Below are 17810 nucleotides of genomic sequence, written 5' to 3'. Positions count from 1 at the left end.
AGTAGATGGAGGCCTCTCAATTCTCTTTAAACATTAGAGCACTGTGTTAATTTATTCCATATTAATAATATTGTTATTGTTATTCCATAATACAAATGTAGGCCCCTTTCAGATAGAGATCATGTGTTTGCTTTTTAAATTGTTTTCCCACTGAACATGTAGCATCTGCTACCAAAGTCTGTCCTAGTTTTGTTCATTTAGCACATATTTTCAGATCATCTGCTACATACAGGTACTGTTGGCAATAGGGATACAGCAGAAAACAGGTCAGACAAGGTCCTTATTCTCATAAGTGTATATTCTAGTGGAGAGGACAGATAGACAAGCAAATAAGGATGTCAGAGTGATTAAATGCAGCAAAAAAAGTAGAGCAGGGTAAGAGAGTGTGGTATGAGTGGAGGAGGCCTCCATTAGGAGGGGATATATGAACTGAACTTTGAATGATAGATAACCATGGAAAGAACTAGGGAAAGGGCAATCCAGCCCCAGAGACAGAAAATGAAAAGGCCCTAAGTGGGAATGAGTTTGGTGTATTGAATTGAAATAAGGCTAGCTGGGCCAGAGGGATGTGATCTGATTTACATTTTAAGTCTTCCTTGCTTTTAGGCCTCCAGAGCTCAGATTTTGGGGGTCAGTGACCACTTAAAGATGACCTGTTCTGGTGGCTTCTCCCTCTTCCCTTGTACCCCTAGCAGTGTGAAATTTTTTTAAAACCCTAAAACAGACACCAACACACAATAAAGAACAAGGACTAACAAAAACTGGAATGATGTCAGCTTGACCTAACTAGGACAGTAATTGCCTGTGATGAAATACTGACTGGAAATGATCACTTTGATTAGAAAAAAAATTTGTTGGAGAAAGAAAAGGCACTATTACTGATGAAAGACAATTTGTTAGATCAAATCTATGCATTGGAAGAAACCATCAAAAAAAGTCCTTGGGCTCTGACCGGTTTGGCTCAGTGGATAGTGTCAGCCTGTGGACTGAAGGGTCCCAGGTTGGATTCCGGTCAAGGGCATGTACCTTGGTTGCGGGCACATCCCCACTAGGAGGTGTGCAGGAGGCAGCTGATCGATGTTTCTCTCATCGATGTTTCTAACTCTCTATCCCTCTCTCTTCCTCTCTGTAAGAAATCAATAAAAATAAATATATTTAAAAAAAAAAAAGTCCTTGGGATCCCTCCATACGTCAAATGTAGAATTAACACATGACCCCTCAGTTCCACTCCTAGGTATATACCCCAAAGAAATGAAGACAAGTATAAAAACAAAAATTTGTACATGAATGTTCCTAACAGATATCCACAAATACCCAAAAAGGTTGAAACATCCCAAATGTCCATCAACTGATGAATGGCTAAGCAAATTGGTCTATTTATACAATAGAATATTTATTTGGCCACAAAAATAAATGAAATATTAATGCATGCTACAGCATGGATGGACTTTGAAAACATGCTAAGTGAAAGAGGGAAGTCACAAAAGGCCACATATTGTATAATTCCATCAGAGTAGACAAATCCATAGAGACAAAGTAGATTAGTGGATGATAGGGATTGGGGGAAAGGAGGACTGGGGAATGGCTGCTTAATGGGTACACGGTTCCTTTTCAGGTTGAAAATGTTCTGGAACTAGATATTAGTGATGATCGCACATTGTTGTGGGATTGTTTTGTTTTTTTTGTTTGTTTTTGCGTAGTCGGCAGGATTGCACAACGGTGTTAATGTACTAAAAATCCCACTGAATTTTACCATATCCCAGTAAAGCGAATTTTACAATTAAAAATCTTAGCCCTGCCAGTTTAGTACCTAGAGATCCAATCAGAGGGAACTGTGGTCTAGGAAGGGATATTGTCCCCACCCTGGACTCTCAGCAACTTCTCTTGAGCCCTGAAATTGCAGAGTTCAAACTGTGGGTGCCCTAGCCTAAGTGCCCTCCATGGTGCCAACTCCTTTATAGATGGCTAGTTGGCTTTTTTTTTTTTTTTTGGTCAGATTTTTTGGTTGAATGTTTCCTGAGAAATCCACCCCCCTGGGATGACAGACATGACAGGGGCCAAAGTCTTGTGTGCTAAGGGTCTCCTTGGCCTTACCAAAGGGCCACTGGAGGAGAAGGTCTTAGTACCTCTGTAGCTTTGCTTTTTCTAGACAGGGTTGTATTTGTCTTTGATTTGTGTGAATAAGCATCTGATGGGGTACCCAGCATATAAATTGTTAAATGAATCAATAGGTGAATGAATGAATATTAGTAATTGAGATCTTGTCCCCTTTGTGGGCTTGGTTTCCACTCTGTTTCTTAACCAGGGGTCCGTTGGGAAAGGCAATTAGCCCCAACAATTCCTGGAACCCCCTACCCACTCAATTCTATATACCTTCAGGTCATTCCCAAAAGCAAGTTCGTCTTGGTGAAGTTCGACACCCAGTACCCCTACGGTGAGAAGCAGGATGAGTTCAAGCGTCTGGCTGAAAATTCAGCCTCCAGTGATGATCTCTTGGTGGCAGAGGTGGGAATTTCAGGTATGAACAAGTCCAGGCGACTGGGAAGGGCAAACGGGGAGGAAGCTAAGAATTATTTCCCTACTTGTAGAGGGAATACCCAGCACCTTTCTGTCTGAGTCACACACTAAGTAAAAATGGGGTCATGACCTCTCAAGAAATCATGGCAAGCTTCTCTTGAGCAGATTCTGTGACCACAAAACCTCTGCTCAGCCTCATGGGTGCCTGAGGGAAGGGAATCCACCATTCTTCACCCTCCAACCTCCACTGACATTAAATTTACTATGAGAACTTGGAGCCTTTGCAGGGGACTGTGGTCAGAGGGGGTACCATGCCTCCTAAGGGACAGCATAGTCCATTCTTCCATCCTCATTTCAGCTCTTTTGTACCAAAACTATTGAGTTTTGGCTTCAGCTCAAATCCACCAGAGTTGCCACTAAACCAAGGGCAGCTGTCAACCACAGTGACAGCTTTGATAATGATAGTGGCCAACAATTAGCAGTTTACAGTCTGTAAAGATATATAGGCATTGCATTTTAAAGCTTCTCTTGAATCCCAACTTGAAAAGCAAGACATATTTTCTACCTGTTATACTGAAGCTCCAGGCTGTGGGGGAGGAAGTGGCTCATCCAGAACTCAACCTAAGTATTTATTCCCAAGTGCAGTGGGTTCTTCCCTCTCTGTTTCCTCCCAGCTGGAATGCCTCAGCCCCCACTAAGCTCACACCTCCGTTTTATTTTCATCGTGGCACTAATCATTTTATGTACATTTGTTTAACATCTTTCTTCTCTCTTAGAAAAATATGAGCTCCTTGAGGTCAGAGAGCTTTATACTCTTAATCACAACTAGATATCCAGCATTTAGAACAGTACCTGGCACAGAGTGGGCATCTCAAATACTCAGAAGTACCATTTTCAGATGAGGAAAATGGAGTCCAGAGAAGTTAAATGTGGCTTGACTAATGCCACATAGCTAGGAAGTAGCAAGGAGGAATTCAAACACAACCAACATGCTTCTTCCTCTCAGCTCGGATAGGCCTCATAACAATCTTCTGCCACGCATTCCTCATGGTCTTGCTCCTGATACCTGGTTTCTGTTCACAGATTATGGTGACAAGCTGAATATGGAGCTAAGTGAGAAATACAAGCTGGACAAAGATAACTACCCAGTCTTCTACCTCTTCAGGGATGGGGACTTTGAGAACCCAATCCTATACAATGGGGCGGTTAAGGTTGGAGCCATCCAGCGCTGGCTAAAGGGGCAAGGGATCTACCTAGGTATGCCTGGTTGTCTACCTACGTACGATGCTCTTGCTGGAGAGTTCATCAGGGCCTCTGGCATGGAGGCCCGCCAGGCCCTCTTGAAACGAGGGCAGGACAACCTGGCAAATGTGAAGGAGACTGAGAAAAAGTGGGCCGAGCAGTACCTGAAGATCATGGGGAAGGTCTTAGACCAAGGTGAGGACTTCCCGGCATCAGAGATGACGCGGATCACCAAGCTGATTGAGAAGAACAAGATGAGCGACGGGAAGAAGGAGGAACTCCAGAAGAGCTTAAACATCTTGACTGCCTTCCAGAAGAAGGAGGCCGAGAAGGAAGAGCTGTAAAAAGGGACTCCAGGGTTTTCCAGAGTTTGGTGTGGGTGGGGAGAGTTTCCTGCTGGCTGTGAGACCTTTCTGAGATGTAAGAAATCTGAGCATGCCCAGACATTGATGCTGATATGACTATGCTTGGGACATCTCTATAGTTAGTCCAGGTACAGCTAGAACACTTACTCAAATGGCTTATGAATTTCCTCAGAAGGAACTGGTGCTATAAAGAATGTACTGCCCACATTCTTGAAAGGTGTAATTCTAATCCAATTAAAGTTTCCATGTTTTGGTTAAGTGGACCTTAAGCCATTCCGTTTCTTTCACAAATTATACTTTGGACTATGACCTGCTTTCCCCTTTGACTTTATTTTTTAATCCAAGTTGGTATGGATTCCACTACCAGGGTAACAGACTATCCTGGTAACACTGTAGAAGCTGGTCTGTCCCAGTTCAAAGCCTGTCTTGATTACTTTCCTCTAGTTTTCAGACTCAAGGGGACTGGTTCTGGGTGGTAAATTGTGTTGTCCACATTTTCTTGTCTTTAAAACTGAATGGCAACATTAATAAACCTCAGTGTAATTATTTCCCATACTTCATAAGATATGTGTAGGAAATTCTTAGTTTTGCTGATATAATCTGATAGAGGTTTTTTTCCTAGTTCGATTTTAGACAGCTAAACAATACGATTCAGTCCAATGTGGGAGTTTAAAAGGAAAAGGGGTTGTTTGCCACCTAAGTCACTTTTTCACTCTCAGTTACTCAGTATATACCAACTTTTTTTAAAAAGCAGAGGGAGCCCTGGCCAGTCATTCAGCTGGTTAGAGTGTCCCAATATGCCAAGGTTGTGGATTTGATCCCTGGTCAGGGCACATACAAGAATCTACCAAAGAATGCATAAATAAGTTGAACAACAAATCTATGTATCTCTCTTTCAAATCAAAAATTTTTTTTAAAACAGGGAGGAGCATTATTCTAACTTTGAAATTTGTTCTCTGGATGAGTAGTATCTGCAATGGTAAACTTCATAACATCCTCATTTTTGTATTTACTGTTTGAAAATTAGCAGAATTCAGCTCCTGAAATTGCACCCAAATAAATTTAAGCTGAACAAAGTAGGCAAATAAAATTGTTCCTTCATTTTAGCCACATTGGTATTTAAACTCACTGGAAACAAAAAATGCAGGAAAACCTGTGTGTTGAAGTTGATGGAACAAAAACAGTTGTGGTAGCTTAGGCTAACAACTCCATTAAGTAAAAAGATGCACAACCTATATGCCTGCCCATAGCCAGCATACTCTCAACATTGACAAAATAATTTTCAGTATTTCCCTTCCTTCAATTCTAAATGAAAACTTTGGGAGATGTTTTTGGATGCTTCTCACTGGTAAACTTACTTTAGCTTATTCTAATTTCTTTTTTAATCTACCTAAAACAGTCGTTCCCAAAGAACTAAGTACTCACTGTATTATGGAAATAAGAGTATGACAAATGACTGGTAGGGAAAGAACTCTAAAACTAAAGTTTTCCAACATCCCTGAATGTGGTTTCATCTCAGTGTGAGAGGAATAAAGGTGGCAACACATCCAGGGTACTTCATTGGATGGGTCCAATGGATATCATTATAAGCCATGAGTTGAAGCAACATGGATTGTTGGACAGGACTAGACTATCATACATCAGAGGCTCTTTGTATCAAATCTTTTTCACTAAAGATGGGCTGTTTCTAGCTTAGAATTTGAACTGACTTGCATATGCCACATAAAATCCAATCTTCCCTGGTACTTTCCTTCTACTTAGCATTTAATTAAATAATATGGATCCCTTCCTTTTACTTCTTAGCATCTCATTAAATAATATGTGGCTCAAATGCTGCTCATCTGTAATGAAGGCTATGGACTGGTTTCCCAGAATCAAGCAAGTATATATAACTTTTAGGGAATTCCCAGATTACCTGAAGCAAATGAGACCTTGAACCCAACACGAACAATCCCATCCTAGGGAACTTGCAAGTTATCTCAATTATTGCTAAGAATATTTTAAATTTACAAATAGTACTTGGCATTTGATGCCACAAAACACTGCATTAGAATCATATTAGGAAAGATTGGTTATTCAGTAGAGAACTAAGACAGAATGGGAATTTGCACATGGCCATCAAGACTAAGAATGTGAGATGGTGTGTGTGTGTGTGTTGAGAGAAAGAGAGAGTGTGTGTGTCTGGATTTTAGCTAATTTCACCCAAGCTTCAGATTTTGAATCTTATTCAACCCTTACCCCACTGGGTGGTCTTAAGTAGTAATCTCATATGTAGTAACAACTTCTCTCATTATACCTTACCTGGGACCCACTTTAACTAGGATATGTGGAAGCTGGAAGTTACAAAAAAGCTGTGTTCCTGAAGCATAAACTCCTAAAGTACGTTAGACATCCCACAAATAATTTTTATAAGTATTTGGCTCACAGTTGCTTACCTCCACTTGTATGACATACTGGTATATGTCTGCATTAAACAGTGATAGCATCTAAAAAACAGGGAACATGAAAAAAAATATAACCCTGAACCCACCTTTTGGGAAAAGTTAAAAATGGCATCGAAGTATATCCAAGTCCTCACCTTTTGCTAAAGGAAAATAACAGTGGGATGGAAGCAGGCAAAAACTGACTTCTCATGCCAAACCGGTTTGGCTCAGTGGATAGAGCGCTGGCCTGCGGACTTGGGTCCCAGGTTCGATTCCAGTCAGGGGCATGTACCTTGGTTGCGGGCACATCCCCACTGGGGGGCGTGCAGGAGGCAGCTGATCGATCTCTCTCATCGATGTTTCTGGCTCTCTATCCCTCTCCCTTCTTCTCTGTAAAAAAATCAATAAAATATATTTAAAAAAAAACACACACAAAAAAACCTGACTTCTCAGTGCTCAAATAAGAGCACTTAATAATCACAGAACAGACAAAAAGGAAACTTGAGGAAAAACAAACAGCTCATTTCCACTGTGTCAGTGCGGCAGAATAAACAAGGTCTTCACCTGTGGATTCACGTCCTCTTGGATGTCATGTCATCAACGTGTCTGCAAGCCTCCAGTTAACTTCCCACCAAATTTGGAATCACATTCCTTCCCCTGGCCTCAAAGTCCTTATTGCTCTGATCCCCACTCTACTCAAACCCTACCTCTCTCTTTCCATTAAGTCCCAGCTACCTGAGCCCTTTTTTTCCAGTCACTGGAACATGCTTAGCTGTTTGCTGCCTTGGGGCCTTTGCACTTGCATTCCTTTTTCCGTGGCTGACTCTTCCTCATTCAAATCAGATGGTGGCACTCAAAGCATCCTCTCAGACCCAGTTTATCACATACCCTGATTTATTTTATTAAACAGAACTTAATTATAAGCTAATATTTCTTGTTACTTTTCCCACTTAAGCCACTAACTAGGATATACGGCAGTGATGGCGAACCTTTTGAGCTCAGCGTGTCAGCATTTTAAAAACCCTAACTTAACTCTGGTGCCATGTCACATATAGACATTTTTTGATATTTGCAATCATAGTAAAACAAAGATTTATATTTTTGATATTTACTTAAATATTTAAATGCCATTTAACAAAGAAAAATCAACCAAAAAGATGAGTTCACGTGTCACCTTTGACACGCATGTCATAGGTTCGCCATCACTGATATGCGGTCTCACTATTATATCAGCAGAGCCTAAAATGGAATGTAGCATGTAGTAAAATAAGTGCTCAATACACATATATTGAATTATTGAATGCTAGCATGCAACACACTACTTTTAAAGAAAAAGACTAATGGCCTTGGAAAATAAATTTTAAATTCACAAATATTACAATTTTGCTGAGGAACGTAACACTAAGTACAAAATTGAGGTGAATTAATACCATTTAAAAGGTAGACAAAAATAATAAAAGGTAGCTTCTAGGAATCTGAACAAAAATGAACGAGGCAGAAATGCCAACTTAAAGTTGTTTATATAAATTAACCCATCCAGTTTAAAGTAGTTTTCCTATGCTTAATTCTGAAAAAGGAAGAATATACTTCCCATTTTAATAAATCACATCAAATAAGTAGGAAGTTTCAATAACAAGGCCATAGATACATTGAAACCCCTTTTTATATTAAAAGTTAAAATGAAAGACAAATCCAGATTGAACATTGTGATTGCAAAATATAATGCAATTTGAACAATTAAAATTATGAAAATATACAAAATTGATGGGCAACACAGCTAGGCATTTGTACATTTTTCATTGTTTCGAGAACACTAAAAATTTATCTACCTTTAATCCACATCAGATAAATGATTTAAACCAAATGTTTGCTTTGGAGAGTTTTAACTTAGGATTCTCAGTAGTATAAAAAGCAGTAATTTTTCAGTCTGTAAACAGTAGTCGTGTTTTTCTCCTTTCCTTTTTTAAATAGCAATTTACCACACAAAAACAAAACAAAAAACCCATACAAACCAAAAAACAGCAGCAGCAGCAGCAGCAGCAGCAGTGGGTTATTTAAGAATTCTCTTCAAATACCAATGACATACGATTGCTGGAGAGGTTGCTTTTTACTCATGTAAGAATATATATATATATATATATTTAACTGTACACAATTTATAGTGCATGACAGTTTCCAAAAGAACAGATTAATAAAAGATATTGGCCATTTCTGCATAATTTCATTCTTTTTACAATTTTCTCAAAACGCAAGAGGTTGGCTCTAATTGAAATGCTATGTTTAGTAGGAAAATCAAGTAACAAAGGAAATATAACCTCGACTTAACATTGCCCCTAAAACACACCGTTTGAGTTTTTAGTAGAGGTCCCAAGCAAGAGACTAGTTAGGTAGACACTGGAGTCACACACTGTCCCTGAGGACCAAGGCCAGCCCACTGAACACACACATGCTAGATTGATCAAGGTCAGTTGAAGACGTTTCAAAGAGCATTTCTACTTTTATGTACAGTATTTTTGGATATTCAAAGAAACATCAATTCAAAAACACATGCCATACACACATACCCCCCTATACACACACAAAATTCCATCTAAACAGGCTAATGTTTTATGAAATTATGATATGTTGTCATTAAATTACATTTGGAATCAATATTTTCAATTCATCTTGTTGATCAGTTCTTCCTTTGGGGATGAGGTGTGACAGCTGTGGCTACCAACTGACATCAAAAACAGTATTTTCAAATTACTTGATGGACTAAGATTTCCAACAAGTCTTATTTTAAACGAGTAATGTAGTAATGCAGTAATTTTCTTAAAAATTTCCTTTGGGTTTAAATAGTTATTAATCGCCCTATCAAACTGTAAGTCTAAGAAAGTCAAGATGAGGAGACAAAATACAATTGTGTTGCATACAGAGACTTTCCAAGCTCTCACTAAGTTGCTTTTGGAAGAAAAAAGTATCACATTTCACAGAAGTGAGTTGAAAAGGACATTTAAGGTCTTCAAGACCAATCCTCCACCAGGTGCTTGAATTTTCTCATCAAATTCATTTCTTTGCTCTTACAAAATTACTAACTTTAACAGTATTTAGGTAACAACAACCAAAAACAGAAGCACAGATTCAAATACAAAAAAAGTTACCAAAGGAATTATATAAACTGTATAACATTTTCAAGAGCAATGTTTATCTTTTCTGTCAGACCTAGTTCAGAAGCTGTCGTCTTCAGGAGCTCCAGGTGAACAACGCATACGCCATCCTGGTGTAATTCTCAAGTTTGTAGTAAACTGAACCTCCAAACCAATGAGAAACATTTCCTTTGCCAACCTAAAACTTAAAGCCTAAGTTAAGTCCATAATATACATTCCTTCCTTCCTTCTCAAACCCCCCACTTAAAAAAACAACACTAAAGTCTTATATCTTTATTTTCAAGCATATATGTGGTGTATATATGTATATACATATATATACACCACATATATGCTTGAAAATATACATATATATGTAAAAGCATATACATATACATATATATATATCTCACAAAACCAATGACATTGGTATTACACTTGCCTGCATAAATTATGTACACTTCTCTTCTTTAAAAGAGATTCCCATCTTTCCCAAAGAGATAAAAGACAAGCCAGTCCTCAGCAGGCTTATGAGTGGTCTGCATTGCTTTCCCCTCCAAACAGCTGCAAGGTAACAGAAGCCTTAGAAGCCTACCTGCAATCTAACTCTCACCCGAGCGAGGATGGGGATGCCTTGACTAACAGGACTATTCAGCCAGAAATGAGCACCTGTAGTTGTCTGAGTGGTGCCCTCCAGTGGCAGGTGCTTATGCCAAATTTCATCTGAGGCCCTTTGGGTACCTGCCTTGGGTTCTGTAGGGGCCAAGCAGCTGCAGAAGCCTCAAAACCAAACTGCTAATGTGGAAAGAGGGCCTGCTCCCAGTTATGGTCCCCCTATACTTCTCCTTTCTGCTTCCTAAGGGCTCAAAGACCAGATCAAAATGTCCACTGCTGTAATGGCAGGGTCATTCAGCTGCTCTGACATCAACGCTTTATGCTTAATTTCTATCACTGCTTTTATAGGACCCTCCTCCACCAGATGTTTCTGGTGAGAGAAGGGCAGAAGAAAAGTGGGGTTCTCTTGTGGCTGCCATATGCATATGAACATGTATAAAAAAGTGGTCAAACCCAGATGAGGGTCCCGCTTCCGGTATATGTACAATAATTTAATCAGTTGTATACATTTAATACCTAAAAAATTAATTCACGATCAAAGTCCTTCATGCATTTTATGAGGAAGTTCTGGATTCAAATGATGGTCAACCATAAAGATTTTTGCCTGGGAAGATGATATCATTTTCTGCCATAGCATCATCAGTGCCTATGGTTCACACTTCCTTAAATTTTTAGTTTCTTTGTGGTCTCAAGTCTTTTTTTCAGCAGCTCCCCAATTTCCAGAAGTGAGTGCAGATAACTGCTTTGCACCTTCCCTTGCACAGTCTTTGAAAACTTTCTCTCTTCCTAAAAAGGAGACAAGAATTAGTGGTCCTGCTCAGAAAGCATTCCCCCAGATAACAGCTCCTCAGCTATAAATTAAAATTACCATTACCTTTGTCTGACTGCAAACTCCATCAGAATAGTGTCATTTTCAATTTCATAAAATGCAAAGGCTAAAGCTCATTACAGATGTATATTTTTCCATCTGATTTTTCACTGAGACATTCTTTATTTCAAGTAGCCTTTGTTATTAGTTATATGAAGTAAAAAAAACGGACATTTCTAATGAGAAGCTTCCATCAACAAAAGTAGAAAATTGTTACTAGTTTGGACACAAAGTCACTATTTTGTTATGAGATATACAAGGTGTAAAAAGTGAGATTTCTGATTATTAATTTCATCAGAAAAATGTAGAAATTTTATTATTATTATCATTTTAATCCTAACCCAAGGACATGCTTAGAGAGAAGAAGAGAGGGAGAAGAAGAGAGGGAGAGGGAGAGAGGGAGAGTTATGCTTATGTAAATACAGGCATCAAGTTTAACAGTATCATCATTTTTAGTTATAATCAACAAGTCTCTCTCCATATTGAAAAGTCCCTGGGTTCTAGGGGCCAAATAACTAAAAAATGAGCAAAGCTTTTCTCAGCCTACTCAGATGTGTGGGTTAAATATTTGCGGCTCATTTGACTTGTGGTAGAGAATATAAAAAACAAAGGGGACGGAGTATTCAAACACAGAAAGGAGGTTGACTAAGAACTGGTTAGGTTTACATGAAGTTGGCAGTGTTCCAAAGCCTAGAAGAAACCAGGGAAGCACATCTTATGACCCAACCATCTACTATTTGAGATTTAATCTACCTCAGAAACACAAATGTGCATAAGAAAGTATGTACAAATACACTGAGTGGCCAGATTATTATGACCACCTGACGTTTGTAGGCAAATTAGCTATAATTTCGTGCTGAAGTTGCTAGAGGGCCAGACCATTATAAATAGGGAAGCAGGTTGTTTACCATGACAGTAGAAGTGATTTTTTTCTGAAGATATGGGTAAACAACGCAATTTAACAGCCTTTGAACGTGGGATATATTTGAATGTGAGTGGCTAGATTATTATGACCACCCCATCAGTACTTCGTTGGGCCACCTTTTGCCTTCAATACTGCGACGATTCTTCTTGGCACTGACTCCACGAGATGTTGAAAGGTGATGCGAGGAATCTGACACAATGCCTGATGAATAGCACTGTCCAGTTCTGTGGGATTTGATGGTTGTGCAACCAGCTGCCTGATGGCTCTTTTAACTTCATCCCACAAATGCTCAATAGGATTGAGATCTGGTGATTGTAGGGGCCACCTAAGCATGGAAAAGTCTCTCGTGTTCTTGAAACCACTCCTGCACAATACGAGCACCGTGGCATGGCGCATTGTCTTGTTGGAAGAAGCCATCTCCATTGGGATATGCCATCAACATGATAGGATGAACTTGATCAGCAACGATACTTAGGTATGTTGTGCTATTCAGACGTTGTTCCACACGAATCAAAGGGCCCAAATCATGCCCCAAACCATAACACTACCCCCACCAGCTTGAAGGGCTGTACTCATGCATGTGGGTTGCATGCTTTCATGCTGTTTCAGCCAAATTCTCCCCTGCCATCTGCATGATGCAACTGGAAATGTGATTCATCGGACCACATGACTTTTTTCCAATGTTCGATTGTCCAATCCTTGTGTTCCTGTGCGAATTGGAGACGTTTTATCTTGGTAACTGCAGACAGCAAAGGAGTTCGAACAGGCCTTCGGCTTCCATATCCCATACGATGCAGTGTACAGCTAATTTGCCTACAAACGTCAGGTGGTCATAATAATCTGGCCACTCAGTGTATATGTATATCCCATGTTCAAAGGCTGTTAAATCAGGTTGTTTACCCATATCTTCAGAAAAAAATCAGTTCTACTGTCATGGTAAACAACCTGCTTCCCTATTTATAATGGTCTGGCCCTCTAGCAACTTCAGCGCAAAATTATAGCTAATTTGCCTACAATCGTCAGGTGGTCATAATAATCTGGCCACTCAGTGTATTTCATTCAGTACTGTATGTAAAAGTCAATTATAGAAATAAACTGAAATAGCCAGTAGCTGTGGTGCATTCATATTTTGAATACTAAACAGCTGTTTAGAAGAACAAGATTGGCCTATATGCATTAGCCTAAACAGATCTCATGAATATAAGATTAAATGAAAAAAAGCTCAGCTTCAGAATAAAATAGAGTACCATTTATTTTGAAAACCTAACAGATAGTAGAGTACCTTATAAGTTTATATTAAAACCTGGTGGTTTTAAAATGATACATATAATACTGTGTGTTTTCTCTTTTAATATAAATGAAAGAAGAAGAAAAAATAATAATAATAAATAAATAATCTGATGAACAGTATGAACTGGCGATTGTAATAGAATCAGGGACATAGAAAGGGAATGGACTGACTATTCTTGGTGGGGGAAAGGGGTGTGGGGTGAGGGAAGAGAATGGACAATAATCATGCACCTATGGATGAGGACAGTGGGTGGGGAGTGAGGGCGGAGGGTGGGGTGGGAACTGGGTGGAGGGGAGTTATGGTGGGAAAAAGAGTAATGTAATAACCTGAAATGATAAAGATTTAATTAAAAAAAAACAGATGGTTTTAAAATGATACATATAATACTGTGTATTTTCTCTATGAATATAAATGAAAGAAGAAAAAAAGACGATCTTGGCACGTAACCAGTTTCAGTGGATACCCCTAGGAAGGAGGAAAGGGGACCAGGACTGGCAGTGGTAGTCCATAGGACTTCTAGATAATGTTTCTAGTTTGGGGGGGGAGGAAAGAAGTAACCTAAAGGAAACTGAAGATTTTTTTTTTTTTAAACTCAAAAGTCAAGTACCCAACACTATATGGATCCTATATTTGGCGGGTGGTGCTGCTCAGTAATGTAGAATAATTTTAACAAAAGTAAGTAATAAAAGGTCATTGTTGTTTTATTTAATCCTCACTATAATCCTAAAAAGTAGGTATTAATATGATTTCCATTTTATAAAGAAATTGAACCCTAGCCAGTTTGGCTCAGTGGATAGAGTGCCAGCCTGAGGAATGAAGGGTCCCGGGTTCGATTCCAGCCAAGGGCATGAGCCTGGGTTTGCGGGCTCGATCCCTAGTGTGGGATGTGCAGGAGGCAGGCAATCAATGATTTTCTCCCATCATAGATGTTTCTATCTCTCTCCCCCCTCTCTCCCTTTCTCTCTGAAATAAATAAAAATATATTTTAAATAAAATAAATAAAAATCTCAAAGATACCCAGCAAAGCCCAACAATATAAAGCAATGTGACATTCATTCAAGTGTGCAATCTTTTAAGACTTTTTTGTTTTTTAAAGAGGTATGATAATTTTGAGTTTTTGTTTTTCTACATTATTCAGAAAAGGGGATGTAAGTTTCAAATAAAGAATGACTTTGGATATGGTCTAAAAAGTAAAAAATTAAACAGTTCCAAATCTGTAACTACAAATTTCCAGATTTCCTTATATGTAAAAGTGTACCAAAAGGACAGCAAGTGTCTCTTTTCTCTCAAGTGGGAGATAGGAGGCAGGAATCCTATCTGGGGTGTACCTACTTCTTTAGATTCACTCGGTTCCCAAGTGCCTGGAAGTCTTAAAGTCTAAGGGCAGATATAAATGTGTCAGAGAAACACAGAAGAGGGAGAGGTGGGAATGGTTCTGGATAGTGGGACTGGGACTGATTGGAGGCTGGGGACTGGGGGACAAGGGGGTTGGAAATAAAGGAGGGGAAATGCACCACCCACACTCCCACCCCCAACGATACAACAAACTACTACTGCAGTCACCTTCTAATCAGAATTCCTGTAAGGAGAGAATGATGAATTGAAAATTAACATGTCCTTATGATAGAGAACATTTCAATATTTCTTTATAACTTATTGCTGATTGCCTACATTCTCTTACCAATGAGAGAGAAGTGTCTTCTAAAATAAGTTCTTCAAGTTTAAGTGCAATTAGATGTGTTTCGAGCCCTTTAATATGATCCACAACATTGGAAATTAAAGTCTGAAGCCCAGTAACATAGTCTTGAAAACTGGTAAAGACAGGTGGCTGAAAAAAATCATTTTTAAAAAGTTGAAAGATTATCAAACATATTCCTTATACTTACATCATTTAAGCTATACTAATTTCATACTATAGCATTACTTAATGCTATTAACAATAATAGGGATGGATACAGTTTTGATATTAACAGTCTTGAAACCCATAGCATATTTAATTGCCACCAAATAATGCTAACTCAGCAACAATGACATAAGCATTCTTTAAAAATGAGATTTTAATTCACCCTGGTGAACTAGAGATGAAATTCCAATAGAAAAATATCTTGGCCATTACTCAACTTTGAACTGAGAATCTCCTGGAACACTAAAGGAGATGAGAGGACCCCAAGACTTCATTTCTTCTCTTTTATGTCTTTGAGATTTCCTCTAATAGAAAAATGATGGGAGACTACAGTCAAGAAAATTCTTCCCTAGCTGGTTTGGCTCAGTGGATAGAGCATCGGCCTGCGGACTGAAGGGTCCTGGGTTCGACTCCGGTCAAGGGCACATGCCTGGGTTGTGCGCTCAATCCCTAATAAGGGGCGTGCAGGAGGCAGCCGATCAATGATTCTCTCTCATCATTGATGTTTCTCTCTCTCTCCCTCTCCCTTCCTCTCTGAAATGAATAAAAAAATATATTTTTTAAAAAAAGACCAATGACAAACTGGAAGAAACGGAATCATCTAAGATAAAGGATTAATAACACTATTATATTATTAAGAGTCCAACAGGTCAGACCATATCAAAAGGTAAAATATTACTACCACAATAGGAAACTTGGGCAACGACAGAACAAAAAATATAGCAAAGAAATCCCAGCAATATATCATACAATTTAAAACACAGATAAATGCAAGAAAGCTAGCCAATTAAGTAATAAACCAGCTTTTCACTCAAGAAGCAGTCTTTGAAGGTTCAACATCAACAGAAATTTTTAAATGCAAATTAGAAAAAAAGGAATAGTAATGTTTGCCTATCACAGTGATGGTGAACCTTTTGAGCTCGGCGTGTCAGCATTTTGAAAAACCCGCACTTAACTCTGGTGCCGTGTCACATATAGACATTTTTTGATATTTGCAACCATAGTAAAACAAAGATTAATATTTTTGATATTTATTTTATATATTTAAATGCCATTTAACAAAGAAAAATCAACCAAAAAAATGAGTTCGCGTGTCATCTCTGATACATGTGTCATAGGTTCGCCATCACTTGCCTATCGGATGGGAAAGGGTACAGATACACTCAACACTGTTGTGGAATGTAAAAATGTACATACATAGTAACTTTAGATCTATGAGATATCGTAAGAAAATATTATAAATTAATCTTTGTGTATATGTCCATATTTTAATAAAAGCATAATTTATAATATTTAAAAATTAGAACCAACCAAATATTCATCAATGGGAATAAGTTATGGTGGTGTATTAATATAACGGGATAGTATATAACCATTAAAGGTAATGAGATACATATATATTAACTGAAATGAGATGTCAGTAAATGTCATTAAATAAAAAACAAAAACAAACCAATAGTTGCAAAACCTACAGAGCATGATTCTGTTTTGTTCGCAGTGGCTGTCACTGCTTGGTAGGAATATGGATGATCTTCACTTTATTTACACCGTTAGGTTATTTAGCTGATCATAAAAATAGGAAAGTTATTTTTATTTTTGGAATTAGAAAAGCAACAACTACAAAACCCACAAAATCCAAATACCAAAAAGCTATTTAACAAGTTCTAGGACTGTAGGCCTCCATTAACACAGAGAGTAACAGAGCAACTCTGATCTATCCTTCCAGACTCTGTACTCATAACTGTTAAATTATCTTAAACACAGTGAATGAAGGGGCAAGGGAGATGAGAGAGCAAAACAAAACAAATGTGCAAACTGTTAAAGTGGTGAGACTAGGTAAGGCTATTTGGGTGTCATTGTACTAGTATTTCAATGTTCCTGTAGGTGTATAATTTTTTTTAAAGTTGGGGAAAGAAAATAAATGCATATAGGACCCTAAGGTCTCACAACATGCAGGAAAACAAAAAGCAGCATGCACCCGTATTATTACTTGTATTTTCTGTTATTACCATGATGATGCTGGTTTCTTTTTTCTTCTTTTTCTTTTTCTGTAAATTTAATTTGTATGGTCGCAGGACACTCTCACAGTAACTGGACACCCACAGAATAATAGAAATAGTCTGAAAGAGGAAAAATTACAAATTCATGAATAACGATTACACTCAAGATATCAATCAGGAACAGTTAAATGTAATGGATTAAACAAATAAATTGACAGTTGTTCTAAGCAAATCCCTTCAATTTCTCCTCCAACTCTCCATTCTCTAGTTTCAATGGTCACCACATTATCCAGCCTTCATCATCTCTGGCTTAAATACAGCTTTATCCTTTCTTCAGGCTCCACTTGATCCTATTTCCTTTCTCTTGCCTATTGGAAGTGAGAATCTATTAACATCCTTTTCACTCAAGTGAGAAGTCCAAATTCCTAAACATGGAATCCAAAGGTTCTTTACAATATGTCTCTTTCCACCCACCTCTTCAGCCAAGTAAGATACTACCTCACCTGCAAACCTTAACTTAAATATATATGGAG

General features: G+C 38.3%; 2 protein-coding genes across 4 annotated transcripts in view; one reads left to right on the top strand and one right to left on the bottom strand.

Annotated features, from left to right (window-relative positions):
* Nucleotides 1-4382, top strand: part of ERP29 (endoplasmic reticulum protein 29) — a 7354-nt gene extending 2972 nt beyond the window's left edge. The window contains exons 2-3 of the mRNA XM_059676101.1: nt 2380-2518; nt 3601-4382. Of these exons, the coding sequence (XP_059532084.1) occupies nt 2380-2518; nt 3601-4103 (642 nt within the window). The 3' untranslated portion in view covers nt 4104-4382. The remainder of the gene's footprint in view (nt 1-2379; nt 2519-3600) is intronic.
* Nucleotides 4383-7905: 3523 nt separating this feature from the next.
* NAA25 (N-alpha-acetyltransferase 25, NatB auxiliary subunit) overlaps nt 7906-17810 on the bottom strand; it is a 60862-nt gene continuing 50957 nt past the window's right edge. For 2 of the 3 annotated variants that reach the window (XM_059676091.1, XM_059676090.1), the window contains 3 exons: nt 17287-17397; nt 15056-15202; nt 7906-11076 (listed from right to left, as the gene is read on the bottom strand). In XM_059676091.1, coding sequence (XP_059532074.1) covers nt 10954-11076; nt 15056-15202; nt 17287-17397 — 381 coding nt within the window. In that variant the 3' untranslated portion in view covers nt 7906-10953. Of the gene's footprint in view, nt 11077-15055; nt 15203-15230; nt 15583-17286; nt 17398-17810 lie in introns of those variants that run through there. The other variant, XM_059676092.1, reaches the window with a different exon arrangement.

This window comes from Myotis daubentonii, chromosome 19 (genome assembly GCF_963259705.1).
Source record: "Myotis daubentonii chromosome 19, mMyoDau2.1, whole genome shotgun sequence".
NCBI classification, from domain to species: Eukaryota; Metazoa; Chordata; class Mammalia; order Chiroptera; family Vespertilionidae; genus Myotis; species Myotis daubentonii.
This window is presented reverse-complemented; position numbering and strand designations above follow the sequence as displayed.